Raw genomic sequence first — 23,293 nt, 5'->3', positions numbered from 1 at the left:
GGTGGGGCAGAGAAGGAGTGAGACAGAGGATCCAAGCAGCTTCACGCTGTCAGCACAGAGCCCAATGTGGGGTTTGAACTCATGAATCATGAGATCATGACCTGAGCCCAGCTGAGTCACCCAGGTGCCCCATGAATACCACATCTTCTTTATCCATTTATCTATCAATGGAATTTAGGTTGCTTCCATATCTTGGGTATTATAAGCAATGTTGCAGTAAACATAGGGGTGCATATATCTTTTTGAATTAGTGTTTTTGTTTTCTTCAGGTAAGTACTTAGAGGTGGAATTTCTGGGTCACTACTATTTTCAGTTTTTGGAGGAACCTCCATACTGTTTTCCATAGTGGCTGCACTGATTTACATTGCACCAACACTGCATGAGCCTTCCCTTTTCTCCACATCCTTGCTTCCACTTGGATTATTTCTTATCTTTTTGATACTTGCCATTCTGACAGGTGTGAGGTGATACTTCATGGTGGTTTTGATTTGCATTTCCATGATGTAGAGTGATATTGAACATCTTTTCCTATGCCTTTAAGTTACCTTACTTTTAAACCCCAGAACAACATTGTTCTCTCTGTGTTGGTAGGCAGCTTTTTGGTAGGTTTACTTTAATTCAGATTTAACTTTAGTAGGATTCTCTCTTAAGAATTCCAGAGAGAAGCATGATTATTATTTCTTCGAAATCCACCTCTCTAGCAATTCACTTCTTATCCAAATTGTGCCTAGAAATATGCCAAAAATCACTAAAATGTTAGCCTTTCAGATTATGAATAGTTTTTGCTCCTTCTCTAAATGTCATTGAACTCAATTGTTGCACGGCCTATAAAAGAATCTTTTCATGAGTCTCCAGTAATGAGGCTCCCTCTCCCCCTTTTAACAGTATAATTTTGTGTCAAACCAGATGATGTATTGAATAAATGGTCTCTTTTGCTCACCAGGTAATGGTGGAGAATTCAGATTTTACTCCCTCACAAGTAGGGTGTCTCTTTACATTCCTTGCCCGGCAGCTTGCAAAGCCTGACAATACCTTGTTTGTAAACAGAACCCTTTTTGATCAGGTGAGTGTCTTTAATGATGAGAACTAGAATTGTTTTTATGCTGTTTACTGTTCATAGAAAAGTTCACTGAACTATATAGTTTCTTATTATAAATAAGAAACTTGATAAATGTCATATCAGGTAGAAACCTATTGAGATTTTAATTTGCATTAAATTAGTTGTTTCTTTTAGTGTTGTGCTGGGTAGTATGACTTTTCTTAGTCACTTGGTATCACAGAGGGCTTGATATGGCTTTTGGAGATTGGTTTATGGAGATTTTGTTCTCTCAGTTATGTTCTCTAAATTGCCTAGAATTCTTTGCTCGAGAACTTTTCAGTCTAAGAAGTCACCCACCTCATCGGTAGCAAGTCTGTGATGTTGATCATCTGGAAGAGAGATTACTTTTAGAAAGTCTCAATTTCCTTATAAATGACTTTGAAGATGTCTCGTAATCCTAGTTAAATAGCTCCTATATATCCACAGGTGGCATAGAAAACACTTTCTCTCTGGAGAAAGTTACCAATAATGACTAGCATTCATTGAGCACTTTATAACACCAGGCTCTCTTCTAGAGTTTTATATGTGTATATTAACTACATGCTCCCCAGGTAGCTCTGAAGCTGGTATAGTTGTTACCCCCAGTCTGCAGATGAGGAAACTAAAGCCTGGAGAGGTTGCATCCCTCATCCAGGATCATACTTAGTAAGTATGATTCATACCAATAAATAATAATGTTATTTGTTAATAAAGTTGAGACTTAAATTCAAGTGGCCTGACTCTGAAGTCCATGCTTTTGCTTGGACCATGGTATCAGGGATCGTAAGGTTAAGGTGTACTGGTAGTGCTGCCTTCCAGCCATGTTTCTGAACAGGACAGATCAGATATATATTGAACTGATAGCATACTTGAGCCTACTGTGCCATATAATAGTCTAATCAGTTGGGAAGACACCATATATCTGTGATATTTGTTATGGCTAAGTATGGATGAATTGATGATGTAGAAGGGGTAGTTATTGTTGTTTTCATTATACAGTGTTATGATATGCATGCTAGTATCCAATAAAAAAAATACTTTACCTTTGACCAGGTCCTTGAATTCCTCTGTAGCCCTGATGATGATTCCCGACACTCTGAAAGACAGCAGGTATGAACCCCTGGAACTCTCATTGCTCAAGTGTGGGGAAAAAAGGACAGAATAAGCTGTAAAGAACCCATCCGTGCTAGACTTCATGAAATAAGGGGGAAAAATTGTGCCAAACCCTAATACTAGGCTAGATAATGGCAACTAGAAAATAGTGTAGGTGGTTGTTAGAAGTACATTTATAAAGAATTTGTATCAGATTAGATTCCTAGGCAGACTGGACCTGTCCTGCATTCAGCATGACCTCACAGAGAATACTTCATCCTTCTCCAGGAAGCGTTCCACCGGGGCCATTTATCTGATCACTACTCCTGGCTGCTGTGGTTCTGAACCAGAAAGACTGAAGGATCTTTAGTATTGGAACATTGAACTTTGGGAGCACTCTGTAGCCCCCCTGCATTAGGGCTGAACATTTCTGAACATTTCTGGAGACTAGAATCCATCTGTCCCTCCAGTAGTCTCTGTGAGATAGTAACTATTGGATTACCACTTTTTTCTACTTAGGCCACTTTCTCGAGAGTCTCTTCTAGGCGTAGGCTTCTTTCAAAGCTTACCCACTATAATTGTGGGCACTAAGAGAGTCAGCCTATTTAAAATTTACGGCTAGACTTTGTCAGACAAGCTACAAAATATAAGTACTTTGAAAACTACGTTGTCTTTTTTTATGGTAATAGTGCACAGCTGGGAGGTGAAGACTCAGCTAAAGAGCTTAGGATGGGAGCAGCGACCCTTGTCTCACAGCCGTGGCCCGTGACTGCAGCAGACAAGACAGCTGCTAAAGTCTTGATTATCTCAAACTATATTGAATATAAATAATAATGTGGACCCCTCACTTTGCCCCTATTTCTCTATTATCAGGAAAAGTGGATCATGGGGTTGCTATGTACAATGATAAAGACAATATAAATAGCTAAGATAAATAGAAATAAAAACTAAATCTAAATGTAAAAGTCAAACCTTGAAAAGCAATCCTCATATAGTAATTAATGTTCTATTACCAGGAGTCTCCTTTGAGACTATTTGGGTTTTTTTCTCAACTCATTTGAGAAATACAGAAAACTGATGAAGTAAATTGCTCAAGTTCAAAAGTAAGATTAGAACCCAGTTCCTTCGTTCTAATCCAGCACTCTTGTGCTATATGTTATATATAAAAATCTGTGTATGCATTATTTTTTATTGTGTTCTGGTGGTATACTGATAAAATTTTAACAGCTTGTTCTCTAGGTGTAGTTCTGACATGCATGTTACTTGATATCTTCAGTATTTAATGAGTAAGATGAAAGCACGGGAGTGAAAGCATGGCATGACTCCCACAGTCATCCGTGATGTCTTTGCTGAATCAGTTCTTGAATACTGGAAACGTATGGCCTTAATTTTCTGTGCTGCACACAGTGTGATCATTATGAATGCACACTTTTAAATTTGATGGCCCTATTAACCTTGTTTCCATCACTCTCTTAGCCAGTGATTGGCAGGTTTTTGTTTTTGTATTTGTTTTTCTGTAAAGGACCAAAGAGTAAATATTTTAGGCTTTGTGGGACATATATGTTCCATGTCACACATTTGTCTTCTTGTTTTATATCCCTTTAAAAAAATTTTTTTAATGTTTTTATTATCTAGACAGAGAAACAGAGCATGAGTGGGGGAGGGGCAGAGAGAGAGGGAGACACAGAATCTGAAGTAGGCTCCAGGCTCTGAGCTGTCAGCACAGAGCCTAATGTGGGGCTTGAACCCACAAACCGTGAGGTCATGACCTGAGCCGAAGTCAGACACTTAACTGACTGAGCCACCCAGGTGCCCCAACGATCCCTTTAGAAATATAAAATACAGCAACCCCTGGTTTTTATAACATGCACTGGTTTCCATAGCATAAGCACTCCCACCATGGCAGATTTCAGCCTATTAACATGATGTCGCTGAGAATAGAATTGGGAAGAGACGCACAGTACCGCACCCTGGTATATTTCCGTCACATAGACGCAGTAACTAACCTTGAGAGCATACACAGTAATGTAGTAAAATAATTATGAAGTAGTGAGTTGTGAGTATTAATTACCATTTTTAATTTAATTAACTGTAAGTTTATATAATTTAATTTTTAACAAGTACTGTTTAACAACTGGCCTATACAATTCCTAAAACTTAACAATCAGCTCTATTGAGTTGATAAGACTGGCTTCAGCAATGGCATTTCTATTATGTTATTCCAAATTGAGGCTCCCAGTAGACGAGTTCACTCCATACTCCATAGTTCTATACAACAGTACGTTACAATGCTCAAAGAAGACTGAATTAGGGTTCTGAATAGTAAAGTTTGGATAAGTTTTATTTATTTTCTACCTTTTTGTCTTTTCTTAACTTGAAAGTAAGTAATCAGTTTCCTGGAGTGCTTGAGTGGCTCAGTTGCTTAAGCATCCCACTGCAGCTCAGGTCATGATCTCACAGCTTGTGAATTCGAGCCCCATGTCAGGCTCTATGCTCACAACTCAGAGCCTGGAGCCTGCTTCAGATTCTGTGTCTCTGTCTCTCTCTGCCCCTCCCTTGCCTGCACGTGCACTCTCTCTCAAAAATAAATAAGCAATGGGGCAGGTGCCTGGGTGGCTCAGTCAACTAAGCATCTGACTTCAGCTCAGGTCATGATCTCACAGTCCTTGGGTTCAAGCCCCGCGTCGGGCTCTGTGCTGACAGCTCAGAGCCTGGAGCCTGCTTCAGATTCTGTGTCTCCCTCTCTCTCTGCCCTCCCCTGCTCACTCTCTGTCTCTCTCAAAAATAAAATAAAAAAGACAAATAAATAAGCATTAAAAATTTTTTAAAAATTATCTGTGTTAGAAAAATACTTTGTTAAATCATTTCCTGAAGTTCTGGGAAGGGTCATGTCAACCTAGATTCCAAACTTAAATATGAGAGAGAGCTTTCTCATATTGTTCAAATGACTATGTAATGATTCTGTTGTATTTTGAGATTTGTTTTAAAATATTGATGAATCAACCTCAACATCCTGTTCACTTTTTTATTCAGCTACCTGATGTGGTTAAAGCTTAATTTTATGAACCCCAGTATTTATTTGTGTGTGCGTGCCATAAAATTGATTTTAACCATGTTAAGTGTGCATTTCGGTGGCTTTAAGTGTATCTCATGCAGTGATCATTCCCCATCCATCTTTAGAACTTTATCTTCCTGAATTGAGCCTCCCCATTAAGCAGAAACAGTAACTCCCATGACCACCTGACAGCCGCCATTCTACTTTCCGTCTCTATGAGTTTGACTACTTTGGGACCTCATATAAATGGAATCATACAATATTTATCCTTTTGTTTATTTCACTTAGCATAATGTTCTTAAGATTCATCCATGTTATATCCTGTGTCAGGATTTCATTTTTTTTAAGGCTGAATAATATTCCATTACAGGCATGTATCATAATTTGTATATCCATTCATCCATTAATGGACATTTGGGTTGTTTCTACCTTTTGGCTCCTATGAAAAATGTTGTTATGAAAAACCCCAATGTTTATGTAGAAAGACATATAAGCATGGATACTACCTGTGGACAATAGATTTTAAAGAGCCATGAGACATGAAAGCACCAGACAAAAATTCACTTCTTGAAAGAATATATATGGACATTTTTGGCTTAATGGAGGGTCAGGTAGATATTTTAATAAGGATTTATTTACAGACATGGTGGCATTTCTTCCATGTTTGAAAAATAGAGCCATTTATCTTTTTATATAAGACTTAATTACAGTATGACCAGCATCATAAGGGTACTTCCTGATAACCTCATATACGGGAAAGCTAACTCAGAGCATCAACTAACAAAATAAACAAAAAAAGTTACATTTTGTGTGACTGAATGGACTTCTACAGAGCTAGTAAATAAAAGTAGATTACAAAGCGTTTTTACTCATTTATTTTAAATGTTCAGGTCCTTTTAGAATTGCTGCAGGCTGGAGGCATTGTTCAGTTTGAAGAAGGTCGGCTCATCCGCATGGCAGAAAAAGCAGAATTGTAAGTTATTTTTAAGGCATACATTAGTTCCCATAAAATTACTAAGTTACACTTCTCTAACTGGAAGCCTAGTTTATTGATACATTGCCAATTTTTAATTAAGAAAAGCTATGCAAATAACAAAAATCCTAAGTGCAAAAGGTTTTTTCTTTCAAAGCTAGAAATGAGTAACATTTGCAGAAATTAACAGTCAGTAAATTTGAAGTGTTTGTACATTTGTTTTAGTGTAAAAATGAAATAGCAGTCTTATGATTTATTATTTTAGTTTCATTTACTTAAAATGTCCATCATTTTATAGATTTTTGAGTCGCCTTACTCTAAACAATGCAGAATTTAACATAGCAAATGAAATATGAGGTTTTAACACTACTATTTATGTTTTGTTGAATATTTCATTGACATGTTTAATTGTCAACAGAGAAACTTCATATAGTTAGTTGATGACTAATATTTTAACTGCTTTTTATGTGATACATTGTTGCTTTATTGTTTATTTGTAAAAAAAAAAAAAACAAACAAAAAAAGCAAGACATTTATTTTGTACCCAGCTTGGAACTTTCTTCTAAACTTCGTATTTAGCAGCATCCAAAACCAGTGTTTAGAGGAAAGGCAGATACTCTTCTCCCTTAGATACTGTAACTTCATGTAGCAGTGGAAATCAAATCTACTATATTCATTTTTCTTAATACTAACTTCTGTGAGCAAACTACTTAAAACAGTAAGCTAATAATCACCTGCCTGTTTGGTACTCTGAACTTTTTCCTTTTATGTTCTAGCTATCAAATTTGTGAGTTTATGTATGAACGAGAACACCAGTATGACAAAATTATTGATTGCTACTTACGTGATCCATTGAGGGAGGTAAGTTACAAGACTACTTTACTCTTTTTTCCTACTCAGTCTTCTCCTCCCCTTACTGAGTAGAAATAACTCTTAAGTAGGTGTAACTGTTCAGTACCCCTGTTGGGAAGTGTTTGCTGATTCAAGGTTGTTGGTTTTTTTTTTTTCATTTATTCAACAAATTTTTTTGTCAAGTGCCTGCTATTAGCCAAGTGTACATTGATCATTAAAACAGATATATTTCCTGTAATTTTAAAACTTAGAGTTTTGGTGGTGGGGGTGGTTATGTTTAAATGAAGTTGCTTTTACAACACCAAAGACTTAATCCTCCATTTCCTACATAAAAGGTAGCTACTTTTTTGCATGGACCTCAAGCATATTGTAGTATAGAGGTGGAATTTAAGGAAAGGTATTAAGCAGGCTGTGTTGTAGCCTATGAACAAGTAATATATTGTATCATTTATCTTGAATGTATCATAGATAAGCTGCTATATAACGATTGCCACTTCCGATAGCTGTGAAATTAGGTGATTAACTAGTTGTTACTTAACCTTCTAATTTCTGTATAAGTCTAATTACATGAAACAAGTTGGTGTTTTGATTTTTTACTTTGCTTTTCTGTTTTGAGTGTCATTGCAACTACTGTATTGTAAATGATGGAAAATAATTGCATATGTTAAAAAAATATGAAACTTTATAAAGTAAAAAAAAATAAAATTTTTAAGTAAAAAAAATGGGTGTGTAAAAATAAAAAAAATAAAAATAAAACTTAGAGTTTAGTGATGGAGACGGACAGTAAGGAAACCGTATGTATAATCACAGATTGTGATTAGTGCCAGGAAGGAGAAAATGGGTGCAGCTTGAGAACTGACTTCCACAGAACATCCAGGGAAGGAATCTCAGAGGAAGTGACATATAGACAGAGTTTTGGAATTTTAGATGAAGCCAGTCAAGCAAGAGCCAGTGGAAAATATTTCAAGATAGGGACAAGGATAACACAAAAGAGCAGGAATGGTGTGAGATTAAATTGGGAATGTCGATAGTGACCACCAAAGACCAAAAGTATGATTTTCTTTTATTAGCTTACTGAAATGGGGACCAAAATTAATTGGAATGGATTTGCCACTGCCATGAGTCTTATCCTAAACTTTAAACAATGACTCATTGTCAGTATTCCAGCAGTTTATCTACAAGTGGTTTTCCATCTCCAAATAATAGATACTTACATGACAGGTACAGATAGTGACTCAATATTGCTTCAGTGAATGAATGAATAAGTTATATTGTCTTATGTTCTTCAGGAAGAAGTCTTTAACTACATTCATAATATCTTATCCATTCCTGGGCACAGTGCAGAGGAGAAGCAGTCTGTATGGCAGAAGGCAATGGATCATATCGAGGTAAGGAGTCAACAAAACTTCTTAAACTTCCCCATTTGAATGGATATCTCCCAAATTAAGTGTATGCTAACTAAGCAATAACAGATGTCATATTATTAAATTGATATACTTGAGAATTAACTTTTTTCAGATAACTTATTTCACCTCATATTTGTATTCATAAAATCCATGTCATATACAATGTATTTTATCAGAACTTCTGAAAATAACCCAAGTTCAATCAGCTAGTTGACAAACTGGAATATTAGTGAGTTCTAATGGCCTTCTTAGAATGATTCTGAGAGTAATACTGATCTTCCCACCTAATATGTGATAGGGAGCCACTCCCCCCAGTCATGCAGTGGGCTTTTAGAAACATTACTGTAGTGCATTATTCTCTCTGATGTATTTCCCTCTCTGTATGTAACAACAACATTTCTGATTTTCTTTATGCATGCTTTTTTACAAGAAGAATACAGGAGTTGCTTTAGAGCAAGAACTTCATTCTAAAAAACAAGCTTATAAGATGTTTAAATGGAGAGACTAATAATGTGTGATGAGCATGTGAACACAATGAATCTGAAGAGAGACCCCAAAAATCTGTCCTCATGTTCATTTCCTTAGGTTCATCATATACACAACACCTCAGAAACCAACAGATCTAGTAGGTTTTTTGAATCTGTTCTGTTTTGTGGATTACTGATAATTGAAAAAAAACTGATAATTGAAAAAAAAACAATGACAAAAGATGCTGAGGTAATCCTAGTTTTGGAGATAAGAGCTCTACAAAGTCTTTCTTCTTGTAGCAATGGTCAGAAGATGGGGGAACTTCTGGTGATAGGTTTAGAGATATAGTAAGAGATATGATTATTCAGTATCTTTAAAAAAATGTCATCCATATGGAAAATGATAAGAAAGGATGAGGTCTGAACTTTGAGGAAACATGGCTTGTGATGCGAATCCTTTGTCCTAGTTCCCAATGACTGTAAAGTTTGGAGAGATCAAAAATGTGAACAGCATCTTATGGGAGGCATGTGGTGTGAAAGGTGGCACAGTCAGTCACCAGATACGTGGTCTGAAGTAATTGGCGCACGTTTTTATCCGTAGAATTGAGAACATACATGTTATTTAATGTTACCATAATCCTGCTAACAAGATGAATGAATATATTTGGTGGAAAGAACTCAAGGAAACCTTTCCCTATTTTCAGTTGTATCTTTTTTCCTTTAATCATTTTCTGTTCTTTTTCCTTTCATCATCCTCTTTGTCCCCATAGTTACAGTGTGGCTCATTCTTCATTTCACTTCATCTGCATTATGCAGTGGTTTGAGCCCGTGGACTCCAGACGTCGGAAAATGGAGACAGAGCTCTGTCTCTGCATAATGTGAAACGTGATGAATTAATCAATGAGCAAACAAATTACTCAGCAGAAAACTCATACTAGAGAAACAAGAAGGGTTTTTGCTATACAACAATTATATCTGCTGACTATTTTCCCCATCTCTGCACCTTTTTTCACCTTGAACTTTTTAATATCTCTGACGGCCACAATTAAAAACATACAGACTTTTTGTTTAAGGACTTCTGTGCCTTCAGTTGTGTGAATAAAGTCAACATTCAATATGTTGGAGGAAACGTCCTCATAATAAAATTTTCTGGCAGTACACAGTGCGTAGATTTCTCAATACTAGGGGGTTACAGACCTCTTGTGAGAATCTAATGAAAGATTTGGACCTGTGGCACATAATATCGTGCATGTTTGTTTATTACTGCAAGGATCCACAGACTGCCTGAAAGGCATCCTTAGTTTGGGGCTGTGGATTCCAGGTAAAGAATTGCTAGTTTCAATGCTTTTTCCAATATGGACAAAACATGTTTCAGTAGATTTTTAAAAATATTTTTCATTTTAAAATATAAAAACATCCCAAAGAAGTGCATAAAGCAAATACACAATTTAGTAACACACGTAAAAAGCAAACATTCCAGGCCTAGGTCAAGAAATTGAGTTCCTTCCAATACACCAGACTCTTTTTGTGTATCCTTTTCTGCTCAGTCTCTTGCCTCCCCTAATATGCCCAGGATCCTGGTTTTTCTGATAATTTTCTGCCTTTCTATTTATTGCTACTGTACATGCCTGCATCCCTAAAAAGACATATGTTTGTTTTATCTTTTTCTGAACTTTAGTAAATGAATTTCTACTCTATGAAGTTTATACATTCTGTTGTAGGTAGCTGTGGTTCACTTTAATTCTTGTGTAGTATCCATTTTACAAATATATCACAGTTTATTATGTCTACTGTTAGTGAACATTTCTGTTGTTTCTAGTTTCTATTAAAAGTAGTCATTCGTGATTATTATACATGCATCTCAAGCATTTCTTGAGAGCAGTCTAGTATTACATCATCAGCTGAGAACTTGGTAGAAGTTTCAGTCTTCCCTCAGACCTAGTGGATCAGAAACTCTGGAGTTGGGGCCCAGGAGTATTGGTGCAGTATGTCCTCCAGGTGATGTTGACACATGCTAACATTTGATAATCTCTGCTCTAGGGCCTCTAATTGCCAGTTAACTGGGACAAGTATCTTCAACTTCACCAGATGCTGGCTTTGTATGAGATTTTCCATTAGTCCTGTATCCGTTTTAAACCTTAAGATTTTGCCCATCTAGGGGTGCTGGGTGGTTCAGTTGGTTAAGTGTCCAACTCTTGATTTTGGCTCAGGTCATGATCTCATGGTTCATGAGTTTGAGCCCTGCATTGGGCTCTGTGTTAGCAGTGCAGAGCCTGCTTCAGATTCTCTTTCTCCCTTTCTCGCTGCCCCTCCCCAGCTCTCTTTCTCTGCTTCCCTTTCTCTCTCCCTCTCGTCCCGCCCTCTTTCTCTCTCTCTCTCAAAATAAAAAAAACATAAAAAAAAGTAAAATTTTGCCAGTCTGGTGCATGTATAAGATATTTTATTATGTTCAAAACTTGCATACCCTTAATTACTAATGATATTGATAGCCTTTCATTGTTTATTGGCCACTATAAATTCGCTTTCTGTGATGTGTCAGTTCAAGTCTTTGGCCCGTTTTTTCTATTAGAATGTCTCTTGTACTTACTAAGTTATAGGAGAATTTTGTGCTTCCTGGCTATTAGTCTTTTTCAGTGATACATGTTATGGTTATCTTCCACTCTGGCTTTTTCCTGTGGTTCTTTTTAAGAAAAGTTCTTTTTTTTTTTTAAGTAGTCAAATAATCAAATTTTTCCTTCTATACTGAAGGAGAAATTCTCCTATATTATTGTCTAAAACCTTTCTTGTTTGTTTTCATCTTTGAATCTTAGGTCCACTTGAAAGCGTTTTATGTACATGAGGTAAGGGGGGTGGTCCAATTAATTTTTAAAATATGGATGCCTAACTTCCCCAGCAACAGCTAGTTATTTTAAAAGATTACCTTTCCCCACTGTTTTACAGTGTTACTTTGTGGTGAGTATATCAAGGATGTGTGTGTTTGTTTTCAGCCCTCTACTCTGTTTCACTGCTCTATTTGTCTCTGCATTGGTGCCACACTTAAATATTACTGCTTTATAAGAAATCGTGACATCTTTAAGGAGTATTGGCTACTTTTTAAAAATTTATTTATTTTGAGAGAGTTAGGGAGCACATGTGTATGAGTTAGGGTGGGGCAGAGAGAGGGAGAGAGAGAATCCTAAGCAGGCTCTGTGCTGTCAATGCTGAGCTGAATGTGGGGCTTGAAACCATAAGCACTGAGACCATGACCTGAGCCAAAATCAAGAGTTGGACATTTAACTGACTGAGCCACCCTGGTGCCCCAAGAGTATTGGCTATTCTTGATATTTTATACTTTCATTTCTTAATTTCTAAATTATAATTCCAATGTAGTTAACACACTATATTTTATTAGTATCATGTGTACAATATTGTGATTCATCAGTTCTGTACATTACTCCATGTTCATCGTGCTGAGTGTAGTCTTTAATCCTCTTCATCTACTTCACCCATTCCCCCCACCTATCTCTGTTCTGGTAACCATCAGTTCTCTGTAGTTTTTAGTTTCTTGGTTTGTCTCCTTTTTCCTTTGTTTTGTTTCTTAAATTCTACAAGTGAAATCATGTGGAATTTGTCCTCTGATTCATTTCACTTAGCATTATACTCTCTTCATCCATCCATGTTGTTGCAAATGGCAAGATTTTCATTCTTTTTACGGCCGAGTAATACTCCAGTGTATACCATCTTTTCTTTATCCATTAATCTGTCGAAGGACACCTGGGCCGCTTCCGTACTTGGCTGTTGGACATGACGCTGCACTAAACATAGGGGCGCACATATCTTTTCAAACTAGTGCTTTCACATTCTTTGGGTGAATACCCAGTACTGGAATTACTGAATCATATGGTAGTTCTATTTTTAATTATTTGAGGAACTTCCACACTGTTTTCCCCATCAGTGTGCATTTCTACCAACAGTGCACAAGGGTTCCTTTTGCTTCACATCCTCACCAGTGCTTATTGTTTCTTGTGTTTTTGATTTTGGCCATTCTGACAGGTATGAAGTGACACCTCATTGTGGTTTTGATTTGCATTTCCCTGATAATAAATGATGTTGAACATCTTTTCATGTGTCTGTTTGCCATCTGTATGTCATCTTTGCAGAAATCTGTTCATGTTTTTTGGTGATTTTTAATTGGATTATTTGTTTTTTTGGTGTTGAGTTATACAAATTCTTTATGTATTTTGGATACTAACCCTTTATTGGATATGTCATTTGCAAATATCTTCTCCCATTCAGTAGATTGTCTTTTAGTTTTGTTGACTGTTTATTTTGCTGTGCAAAAGCTTTTTATTTTGATGTAGCCCCAATAGCTTATTTTTGGTTTTGCTATTGTTTTTTTTTTCTTGCCTCAGGAGGCATATCTAGGAAAATGTTGCTATGGCCAAAGTCAGAGAAATTACTGCCTGGGCTCTCTTGTAGGATTTTTATGGTTTCAGATCTCACATTTAGGTCATTTATTTTTGAGTTCATTTTTGTGTATGGTGTAAGAAAGTGGTCCAGTTTCATTCTTTTGCATGTAGCTGTCCAGTTTTCCCAACACCATTTGTGGAGGAAGCTGTCTTTTTTTCCATTGCATATTCTTGCCTCCTTTGTCGAAGATTAATTGACCATACAATGGTGGGTTTATTTCTGGGTTCTCTATTCTGTTCCTTTGGTCTATGTGTCTGTTTTTGTGCTAGTACCATACTGTCTTGATTGTTTGTAATACAGCTTGAAATCTGGGATTGTGATACCACCAGTTTCGTTGTTCTTCAGGGTCTTTTGTGCTTTCATACAAATTTAAGTATTATTTGTTCTAGTTCTGTGAAAAACACTTTCGGTATTTTGATAGGGATAGCATTAAATCTATAGATTGCTTTGAGTAGCATGGACTTTTTTTTACAGTATTCATTCTTCAAATCCATGAGTGTGGAGTATCTTTCCATTTGTTGTTTCTGTCATCTTCAATTTCTTTCATTAGTGTTTTATAGTTTTCAGAGTATAGGTCTTTTACGTCCTTGGTTGTTTATTCCTAGGTATTTAATTTTCTTGGGTGCAGTTATAAATCAGATTGTTTTCTTAATTTCTCTTCTACTTCACTGTTAGTGTATAGAAATACAGTGGGTTTCAATATATAGATTTTGTATTCTGTGACCTTACTGAATTCATTTATCCATTCTAGTAGTTTTTGGTATAATCATAGTGTTTTCTATAATATATAGTACCATGTCATCTGCAAATAGTGAAAATTCTATTTTTTTAGTTTCTGTATCATTTATTTATGCTCTGATCTTTATTTCCTTCCTTCTACTGTTTTGGGTTTTCTTTGTTGTTCTTTTTCTAGCTCCTTAGATATGAGGTTAGGTTGCTTATTTGAGACTTTTCTTAGTTCCTGAGGTAGGACTGTATTGTTATATACTTCCCTCATAGAAGAGCTTTTGCTGCATCTCAAAGCTTTTGGACCATTGTGTTTTCATTTTTATTTTCCATATTTTTTTATTTACTCTTCAGTTTCTTGGTTGACCCATTCATTGTTTAGTAACTTGTTATTTGACTCCATGTATTTGTGGTCTTTCCATATTCTTTCTTTTGGTTGACTTCTAGTTTCATAACATTGTGGTTGGAAAAGATGCATCTCAGTCTTTTTGAGTTTGTTTAGCCTTGTGGCCTTACACATGGTCTATTCTGGAGAATGTTTCATGTACACCTGAAAAAAACAGTGTGTTCTGCTGTTTTAGGATAGAATGTTCTGAATATATCTGTTAAATCCATCTGGTCCAACTTGGCATTCAAAGCTACTATTTCTTTGTTGATTTTCTGTTTAGATGATCTTGTCCACTAATGTAAGTGCAGTGTGAAAAACCCCTATCATTGCATCACTGTCAGTTACTTCGTTTCTGTTTGTTACTGACTGCTTTATGTATTTGGGTGCTATCGTGTTGCAGGCATAAATACTTACAATTATTTGTATCTTATTGGATTGTTGCTGTTATAATATAGTGTCTTTTTTTTTTTTTGGTTTCTTGTTAACACTCTTTGTTTTAAAGTCTAATTCGTCCAATGTAAATATTGCTACCCCAGCTTTCGTTTTACTTTTATTTGCATAATAAGTGCTTTTCTGTCCCTTCACTTTCAATCTGCATGTGTCTTTACGTCTGAAATGAATCTCTTATAGGCAGCATATAGATGGGTCTTGTTTTTTATCCATTCTGTCATCCTGTGTCTTTTGATTGGAGCATCTAATCCATTTGCATTCACAGTACTTATTGATAGGTATTTATGTACTGTTATTTGTTACTTATGGCTGTTTTTGTAGGTTTTCTCTGTTCCTTTCTTCTTTCACGGTTTGTCACCTTTGTGAAGTGATATGCTTGGATACCTTGTTCTTTATTTTTTGCATATCTGTTATTGGTTTTTGATTTGTAGTTACCTTAGGCTTGTATATCATATCTTATGCATATAGCAGTCTCTATTAGGTGATGATCTCTTATGTTTGAACCCATTCTTTAGTCCTTTCCTTCCCAGGTTTTAAGTATACTGTGTCAGACTCTGTATTATTTTATTTCTTTATGGAAGTCTTTTATTTCTGGTATGCTAACATTTTTTTCATGAAAGAATTTTTCACTTTTTCTTTCTTATTCTATATTTATGGTAAATCTTACTGATATTAAACCAGACTTGAGTTCTGTGGATAAATGCAACTTGACCCTGATCTTTTTCCTTTTAAATATTATTGGATTTTGTTTTTATTTAGGATGTTTATATCAATGTTCATGATTAAGACTGATCTGTAGTTCTCCTTTCTTATTGGGTTTAGGTATCAAAAATTTTGCTAGTATTATAAAATGAGCTGAAGTTTTTATTTTTCCTATTCTCTTTAAGAGGTTAATTAACATTAGAAATTATTTCTTTAAAAAATTTTTTTTGTTATTTATTTTTGAAAGTGCGAGCAGGGGAGGGTCAGAGAGAGAGAGAGACACACAGAATCTGAAGCAGGCTACAGGCTCAGAGCCAGCTGTCAGCAGAGAGCCCGATGCAGGGCTCGAACCCACAAACCATGAGATCATGACCTGAGCTGAAGCCAGACGCTCAACCAATGGAACCACCCAGGCGCCCCTTATTTCTTTTTTTAATAGTTGCTCGAACTCACCAGTGAAGCTGTGTGGGCCTGGAGTTTTCCATATGGAAACATTTTTGAGTATTCATTCAATGACTTTAGTAGCTAAAAGTCAATGTGGATTTTTTCTAATTGTTAACTGTTTCAGCAGTCATAATAACTTGCCTGATTTTTACTTGACAGTATATCATATTGATCTGTAGTTGTCTTTGCATTGTAGCAATGTAAACATGCAGTTGCAGTGGTAGATGAGTAGGTTACGGAAACCAAGTTAGAAGAGAGTTTCAGAAAGGTAAGTAGCCAGTAATGTCTAGGAAAGTTCAAGGAGGGGACTTGTGATCTTACATTGTTTTAAGATACTCCTGGTTTCACAGTCCACACAGTCCACCAGCATCAGAAGTCAAATTCATAGCTAGAAAATTTGCAAATATACTCTTTTATTTTTTTTTTCATTGCTTCAAGTTATTACTTTAAGCTCCAGGGTGAAATTCACCAACAAGAAATTTGGGAAAGCTTTTGTTCCTTCTGTTCTTCCTGTAGATATCAAGGCTTAAATCCAGAGTTTTACTGTTTTCATTTTCTAAGCATTCTGAATTACCTTTTATATCAAAATCTAATTTTGGCATATTTCTGATTTCTAATATTTCTAATTTTGTTCATTTGCAATGTGCCATTAAATTAAGACCTTATAGTGAGGTCTTCTGAAGTGCAGTGTAGAAGCTCTTGAAAATACTGAGGTCAGTAATCATGCTTCACATCTATGGAAATTCTATTGAAACTTAACATTAAAGATCATTTTCTTTTTCTCTTTCACTTTAGGAGCTTGTCTCCCTGAAGCCCTGTAAAGCTGCAGAGCTGGTTGCTACTCACTTTTCTGAACAGATTGAAACAGTCATTAAAAAACTTCAGGTAAATATTGCAAAAATATGTTGGGAAGAAACATCTAGTAGATAGACAATTACTGAATATCCACCAATGAGCTTTTGATTGTAGTAATTTCTTCAATAGATAGTTGCCATTTAAGCAATTTCTGCACTGTGTATTTGGGAGCAATTTCGTGATCTCTACATCTGGAAATGAGGGAGTTCATCCTTCTGCATATTAAATACTAACATCACAGAAACAGAACTATACCCTATACTTACTCTAGAATTTGTAATCCACAGAAGATTCCTCCCCTTCCGCCTCCGCTGCTTTTTTTTGCTATAAGAACTATAGCTATATTCTCTTTGAGGTTGATGTTATTTATTATTCATTCAGACTTGTCATTCTCAAATTGGGTTAATGCTGACTATTTAGAATTTTTCTTGGAAAATCTTTATTATAGTTCTATTAATGCCAAATATGGAGATGCTCAGTTTGAAATGCTATTTAGTGGACTTACCATTCTTCTTGTGACTATCGTTGCCGTGCTAGTAGTGGGTTTTCTTCATTGTTATTATGGCCACGAGTGATAGAGGTAGAGCACAGGACAATGACAGCAACATAAAGCATGACCCAGAGTCCCCAAGTGGCAGTGATTGTAGGAGGGGGTAACTATGCAAGATGAGAACCAAGGCAATTAGTGGGGGGATGGAGGGGGCAGCTGGCATGAGAGACAAAGTGGAATTTATTAACTTGTACACTTATTGTGGCCCCACAATGTACCACAGTGTGGTAGGCCTTGGGTGGCGAACAAGAATACAGTCTTTTAAGTTTTCCTGTGGGGAAAGAAGCACTAATATAACGACAGTGCAAGGTTATAAGTGCTACACCCAGACACAGGGACAAAACACTATAGGAGCAAGAGGAGTATTAGGAGACCACAAACTGTAAGGTCAGACAAGAGCCCCCAGAAATGCCTGGGCTGGTTCTTGAGTGACTGGCATTAGTTTTCTCGGCAGAGAATTAGGAAGCACTTTCTTGATAGAAGGTTCCGGGAATGTTAAAACTTGAAGGCATGAGGCAACATGCATATCCAGAGAGTGGCCAGGTCTGCGTGAAGTATGACATGCTGGAGATGATGCCTGGAGGAGCATTAGGTTAGGCCAGAAAAAGTCTGTTGGTGGGAGGAGTTACAAGTATAGAGGCTAGAAAATAGAGTTTGGGCTCCGCTCCTGAACAACCTTATGTGTGGTGCTAAGAAATGATACTGTATCTTCTGTGTCCTGGAGAATTACTATTTTTCAGCAAAAGAAGGACATCATTAGATTGATTTTATAGAAAATCAACTTGGTAGTGTATGGAACAGACTGGCAAAGAGAGGATGGAGGACAGAGACCTCGTAGACCAATTAGAAACTGAAAGTTCTTGGCAAAAGATGGCAAGGAGGACAGCTAAGTCAGTGACAGTGGTGTGGATGGGTTCGGGATGTGTTTGCGAAGTAAGACATGTAGGGTTAGAAATGAACTGAAAGTGATAGGAGAGGTTAAAGTGACTCCCAGACATCAGGCTTGGGTGCCCAGCATAATGAGGTCCATTAACTCAAGATAAAGACACATCCATGAATTCAATAAATATTATGTGCCTGCTGTGAACTAAAAACACTGTTAAGTGCTGAGGAAAAAACATATATCTGATTCCTGTGCTGAAGGAAGAGGACAGAGAAGCCAAAAGACAATTGCAGAATAGTTGGACTTGAATGAGGTAGAGAACATTGCCCAAGTTACTGAGGAAGTGCGTGGAGAGTCCTCCTGTCCATGCTAGTGATGGGGACAGGAGGACACCCCTGCGAAAACTTCCCACCCCATGGGGCACCCTTCCTTTAAAGTCAGCACTTTCTGATATACCTCCTGACCTTGAGTGTTGTTACTGTCATTTAAAATGTAAGGTTATCCAGTGCAGGACTTTTCTACTCCCCTTAGTCTCTAAAGATACTTAGAGGCAGAGAGGCCAAGTAAATGAATATAATGTCACTCATCAGATAAACCTATAAAAGCTGGAGTGTCATAGATTTTTAAAAAGGGTAGTTATTTGATTGTGGACTGTGGAGTCTTACACATTACTTTTAAAGAAATGAAGTATTTTACTGCAGAGCTTTACTGAATATGAAAGAATCCCACACAGATTTTATAAAGTACCTTTACTCTTGATTACAAGATATATGCTTCTGACCAATCGTTTTCAGAATTCTTGAGGTGAAAGAAAAAGCCAGAGTATTAAGTTATAACCAGAAGGAAAGTCGTATAAAAATGAAACAAAATTACAGACTAGTGAAAAGATAGAAAGTCAAAGGCTGATAAATATATTTTGAATGTCATATTGTAAATTACATTGATCCTTTCTAGTTTTGAGAGTCCCCTGCTTTGTATATGTGAAGTGTGAGTATATCAAAAAGAAAAACTTAAGTTATAATAATTTTTGCTTAGCTTTCCTAAGAACTTAAAAACATTATATTCATTCATTTATTTTATTTATTATTTTTTTTTTCGAGAGAGAGAGAGCATGTGAGCAGGGAACAGGGGCACAGGGAGAGAAAGAGAGAATCTAAACAGGCTCTATGCTCAGTGCAGAGCCCAACGAGGAGCTCGATCCCATGATCCTGGGATTTTGACCACTTGATCCCACAACCATGGGATCATGACCTGAGCCAAAATCAAGAGTCAGATGCTCACCTGAATGAGCCACTCACACCCTTCCATAGTGTATTTTAAGGTGTGTCTCATTTAATTCTCACCTATACCCTGTGCAGAGGGCAGAGAAGATACTGTCATTCTCTTTTTTCACGTAAGTAAACAGAATTGCTAAGAGAATTACACAAAGTCACATAGTTACTAAGTGGAAGAAATGGAGCCCAGATTTTATGGCATATTAACTGCTAACATGTTGCAGTTTGCCATCTCTTCTGTAGTTGATTGCATTGGGGAGTTAATGACTTTTTTTTTTGGTGGTGGTTGCTGTTTGGGCCTCAAACTCCCATCCTACTTAGGTTAACTATTTCACCATAGGCCATTATCACCAGGAAGCCCAGGTGAGGCAGTATGAACCCATCAGTGTAGCTAGAGCCCAGTATCAGCAGAGTAGTTCAGAGCACCAGCCAGTCTCAGGGTCCTTGTGCTGAGAACTGCCTGTGGGTGTATCTTAGTAGAGGACACTTTTTTCTTTTGGCAATAACAAGGTATTTGTGTTTCTTCTGCACTCAAAATGAGATGTGTGACAATGATTTATTTGAGTTACTGAAAGGAAATGACCTCCAAATGAGTCTTTAGAATTTCTTAGATCTGTACCGAGGACTTGATGGAAATATGTGCACTTTAAGAGATTTTCTGGAGTCATTCTTTACCATGGCATAGGTTGAAGATACGTTCTTTAACATTTAATTGTATTTTTAATTGTTTCTCCATTCAGAACCAGGTTTTGCTTTTCAAATTTTTGAGGAGTCTTCTTGACCCAAGGTATGTTAATAAATTTAAGTTTTTTTTTATAATACATAGATGAAAAATCAAAAGAAAGAAATTGAGGTTAAGAAACTGGCCTATGGTATCCACATAGTATAATCAGCTTTCGATTCTTAGTGCTAGTTTGATTAACAGTTTCATAGATTATACAAAGTACACGATGAATATAGATTATATCTTGAGGGAGTACTTTTTTCTGTTCAAACATGAGCGTGAGTTCTTATCACTGTAAAAAAAAGAAAGAAAGAAAGGAAAGAAAGAAAGAAAGAAAGAAAAATCATGAAGCAGTGCCGTGAAGACCTGTTTCAGGAGGAATCTGATGACCATCTAGCTTCCCCTTTCTATTCTTGACTTCATTCCTTCCTGTTCTTTATTCCATGCTGCTGTGGAGTGATAGCTTTGCTTTCAAAGTAAACACCTAGTTCCCAGCTCACCTCTGAATTTAGTACCTCTTAAATCTTCATTTGAAGTGTTAGTTTTTAATAACTTCACATGGTGGTATGAGAAGCAAAGTTTAATTTTTTTTTAAAGTGCTGTTGTGGTACTCATAACGTAAACCCTAACCCAGGGAGATGATGAGATTAGTAATGGATTTGTAAGCAAAGCAGCTTTATGTGTGAGATCTTAACATTTTGCTGTGACTAAGCGGAGTACATTGGGAGTTGAGTGGAGTAATATTTAACATCCTCTAAGACAGTCACTCTGTCTTAAATGGGAGTATGTGTCAGAATCACCTAAGAAACTTGTGAAAATACAGACATCTGGGCCCAAACTCACAGAATCTCTGTGGGTGGGGATATTTTTGATGTACACCCAGAGTTAAGCCTCCACAGCATACGTATACATTCCAGTATGACATAGCTTTCACATGAGACATACAAACTTTTATGTTGTCTTATAACGTACACTAGTCCCTGAAAAGTTCTTTGCTTTAGTGTTAATGTCAGTTTGGGTTATTCTAGTATTCTGTGCTATTTTTACATTTTACAAAATGCCAATAGTTTTGTTGATTGTACTAAGTTTTGAAATATCAGTCATTTAAATCTAGAGCACGCTATGCTGCATTTAAATTCAGTCATCCAAATGTGCATATACAGATGTTTAGAGAACCAGTCTGTGTACCCCAGCACCCCTATTCAAGACATTTTCAAATTATCTGTTTTTTTTAACTTAAATTCAAGTTAGTTAATGTACAGAGGAGTACTGGTTTCAGGAGTGGAACCTAGTGATTCGTCATTTCCATACAGCACCCAGCACTAATCCCAGTGATGCCCTCCTTAATGCTCATCACCCATGTAGCACATCCCCCCACCCAGCTCCCCACCAGCAGCCCTCAGTTTGTTCTCTGTATTTAAGAGTCTCTTATGCTTTGCCTCCCTCCCTATTTTTATCTTACCTTTCCTTCCTTTCACCTTTATCTATGGTTTCTTAAATTCCACTTATGAGACATAGGAGTGAAATCATATGGTATTTACCTTTCTCTGACGGACTTACTTTGCTTATCATAATACACTCTTGTTCCATCCACGTTGTTGCAAATGGCAAGATTTCATTATTTTTGGTTGCCTAGCAATATTCTATTTTTTACATAAACATCTTTTTCCATTCATCAGTTGATGGACATCAAATTATCTATATTTTAATTCCCTGTTCTCAAACTATCACTGAGGTTAGATACCTTTTTTTTTTTTAATTTCTCTTAATCATTTGGCTTTCCCTCAGAGCCAATATGGGCCCAAGTCCACTTCTAGAATTAACTGATAAAAACATCTTAGATCAGAGTTGGGGGTTGGTGGGGAAAAGGATGCGGGGAGCTGGGGACAGAGATGTGAGAGAGAGGTAGGAGTTCTGGGCAGGCCAAGGAAGGAGGCACCCAGTTGCAGACCTTTCTTTGGGGCCTGTGCATTCCTTTTCCCATGGCATGTTTCCTTGTGTTCCTCTCTTCTGTCAGATCTGTTCTAGCCCATGGGGCCTCTTCCCTGAACATAATTTATTTGATTGAGTCCTTTTCCCCCAACCATCCTACCTGGGGAGACTCAAGCTAGGAGGACAGAGGAAGTTCAGCTTGGAGCCTGACCTTTTTATCACATGTAATAAAATATAGAAGGTGATATTGACCAAATCTTACTTTTTTTAAATAAAAAATAATATTATTAGGTAATATAAATATCAATACAATCATTACTCCGAATGATTGATTGTCCATCAATTTTAGCCTTTTTACATAAGTATGCGTATTGACTAACCTGAAAACCAAAGTGGGGGGTTAGGGTCTTGAAGCATTCTGGGAAACAAGGGAGTGTGGAAAAAATACTTAGAGGAAAAAAGAGCATCAAACAGAGGGAGACTGGCCCTGCCTGGCAGTTTTCACTGGCAGACAGTGGAGACTGTTTTTGCCTTTGATTTTTCCCTTTCTGTTTTTAAGCAACAGACTTTTTTTTAATAGCCAGGTTCTCCCTTCATCACCCATGAAGCTCTTTTAGCAGCATTCTGGCAAGGAAGGAAAATGAAAGAAAACAGTCATTTTCAGATGGAGACTGTGTGTGTGTGTGTGTGTGTGTGTGTGTGTGTGTGTGGATGATGTCAGAATATTGCTTGTTTTTACTTTTGCCCCCAAAACCTGGGTTAGTAGTCTCCTCATTCATGTGTGTGTGTATGTGTGTGTTTAAATATATGCATATTTGTGCATATTTGATTTAACATTTTTGAGTATTCATTGAGTTGTTTATGAGGGGGTAGATTTCTATTTTGTCAGCATTTTTAAAGGGATAAATCATCTAATTGAATTCTTAAGTATATTTCTCTCTTGTCTTTATTCAATTTCTTTATGTTATCTTTGCTATGTAACTAATGTCCTCC

The 23,293-nt window shown here is 36.7% G+C and overlaps 1 protein-coding gene across 3 annotated transcripts in view; it reads left to right on the top strand.

The window, feature by feature from the left end:
- The window catches only part of VPS8 (VPS8 subunit of CORVET complex), a 238,633-nt gene that overhangs the window by 119,334 nt on the left and 96,006 nt on the right, over nucleotides 1-23,293 (top strand). For all 3 annotated transcript variants that reach the window (XM_029939720.1, XM_029939718.1, XM_029939719.1), the window contains 7 exons: nucleotides 944-1,063; nucleotides 2,132-2,188; nucleotides 6,116-6,198; nucleotides 6,975-7,059; nucleotides 8,340-8,438; nucleotides 16,878-16,967; nucleotides 20,385-20,431. In XM_029939720.1, the coding sequence (XP_029795580.1) occupies nucleotides 944-1,063; nucleotides 2,132-2,188; nucleotides 6,116-6,198; nucleotides 6,975-7,059; nucleotides 8,340-8,438; nucleotides 16,878-16,967; nucleotides 20,385-20,431 (581 nt within the window). The remainder of the gene's footprint in view (nucleotides 1-943; nucleotides 1,064-2,131; nucleotides 2,189-6,115; nucleotides 6,199-6,974; nucleotides 7,060-8,339; nucleotides 8,439-16,877; nucleotides 16,968-20,384; nucleotides 20,432-23,293) is intronic.

The sequence above is a fragment of the Suricata suricatta genome, chromosome 5, assembly GCF_006229205.1.
Source record: "Suricata suricatta isolate VVHF042 chromosome 5, meerkat_22Aug2017_6uvM2_HiC, whole genome shotgun sequence".
Lineage (NCBI taxonomy): Eukaryota > Metazoa > Chordata > Mammalia > Carnivora > Herpestidae > Suricata > Suricata suricatta.
The sequence above is the reverse complement of the archived record's forward strand: the minus strand, read 5'-3'. Positions and strand labels throughout refer to the sequence as shown.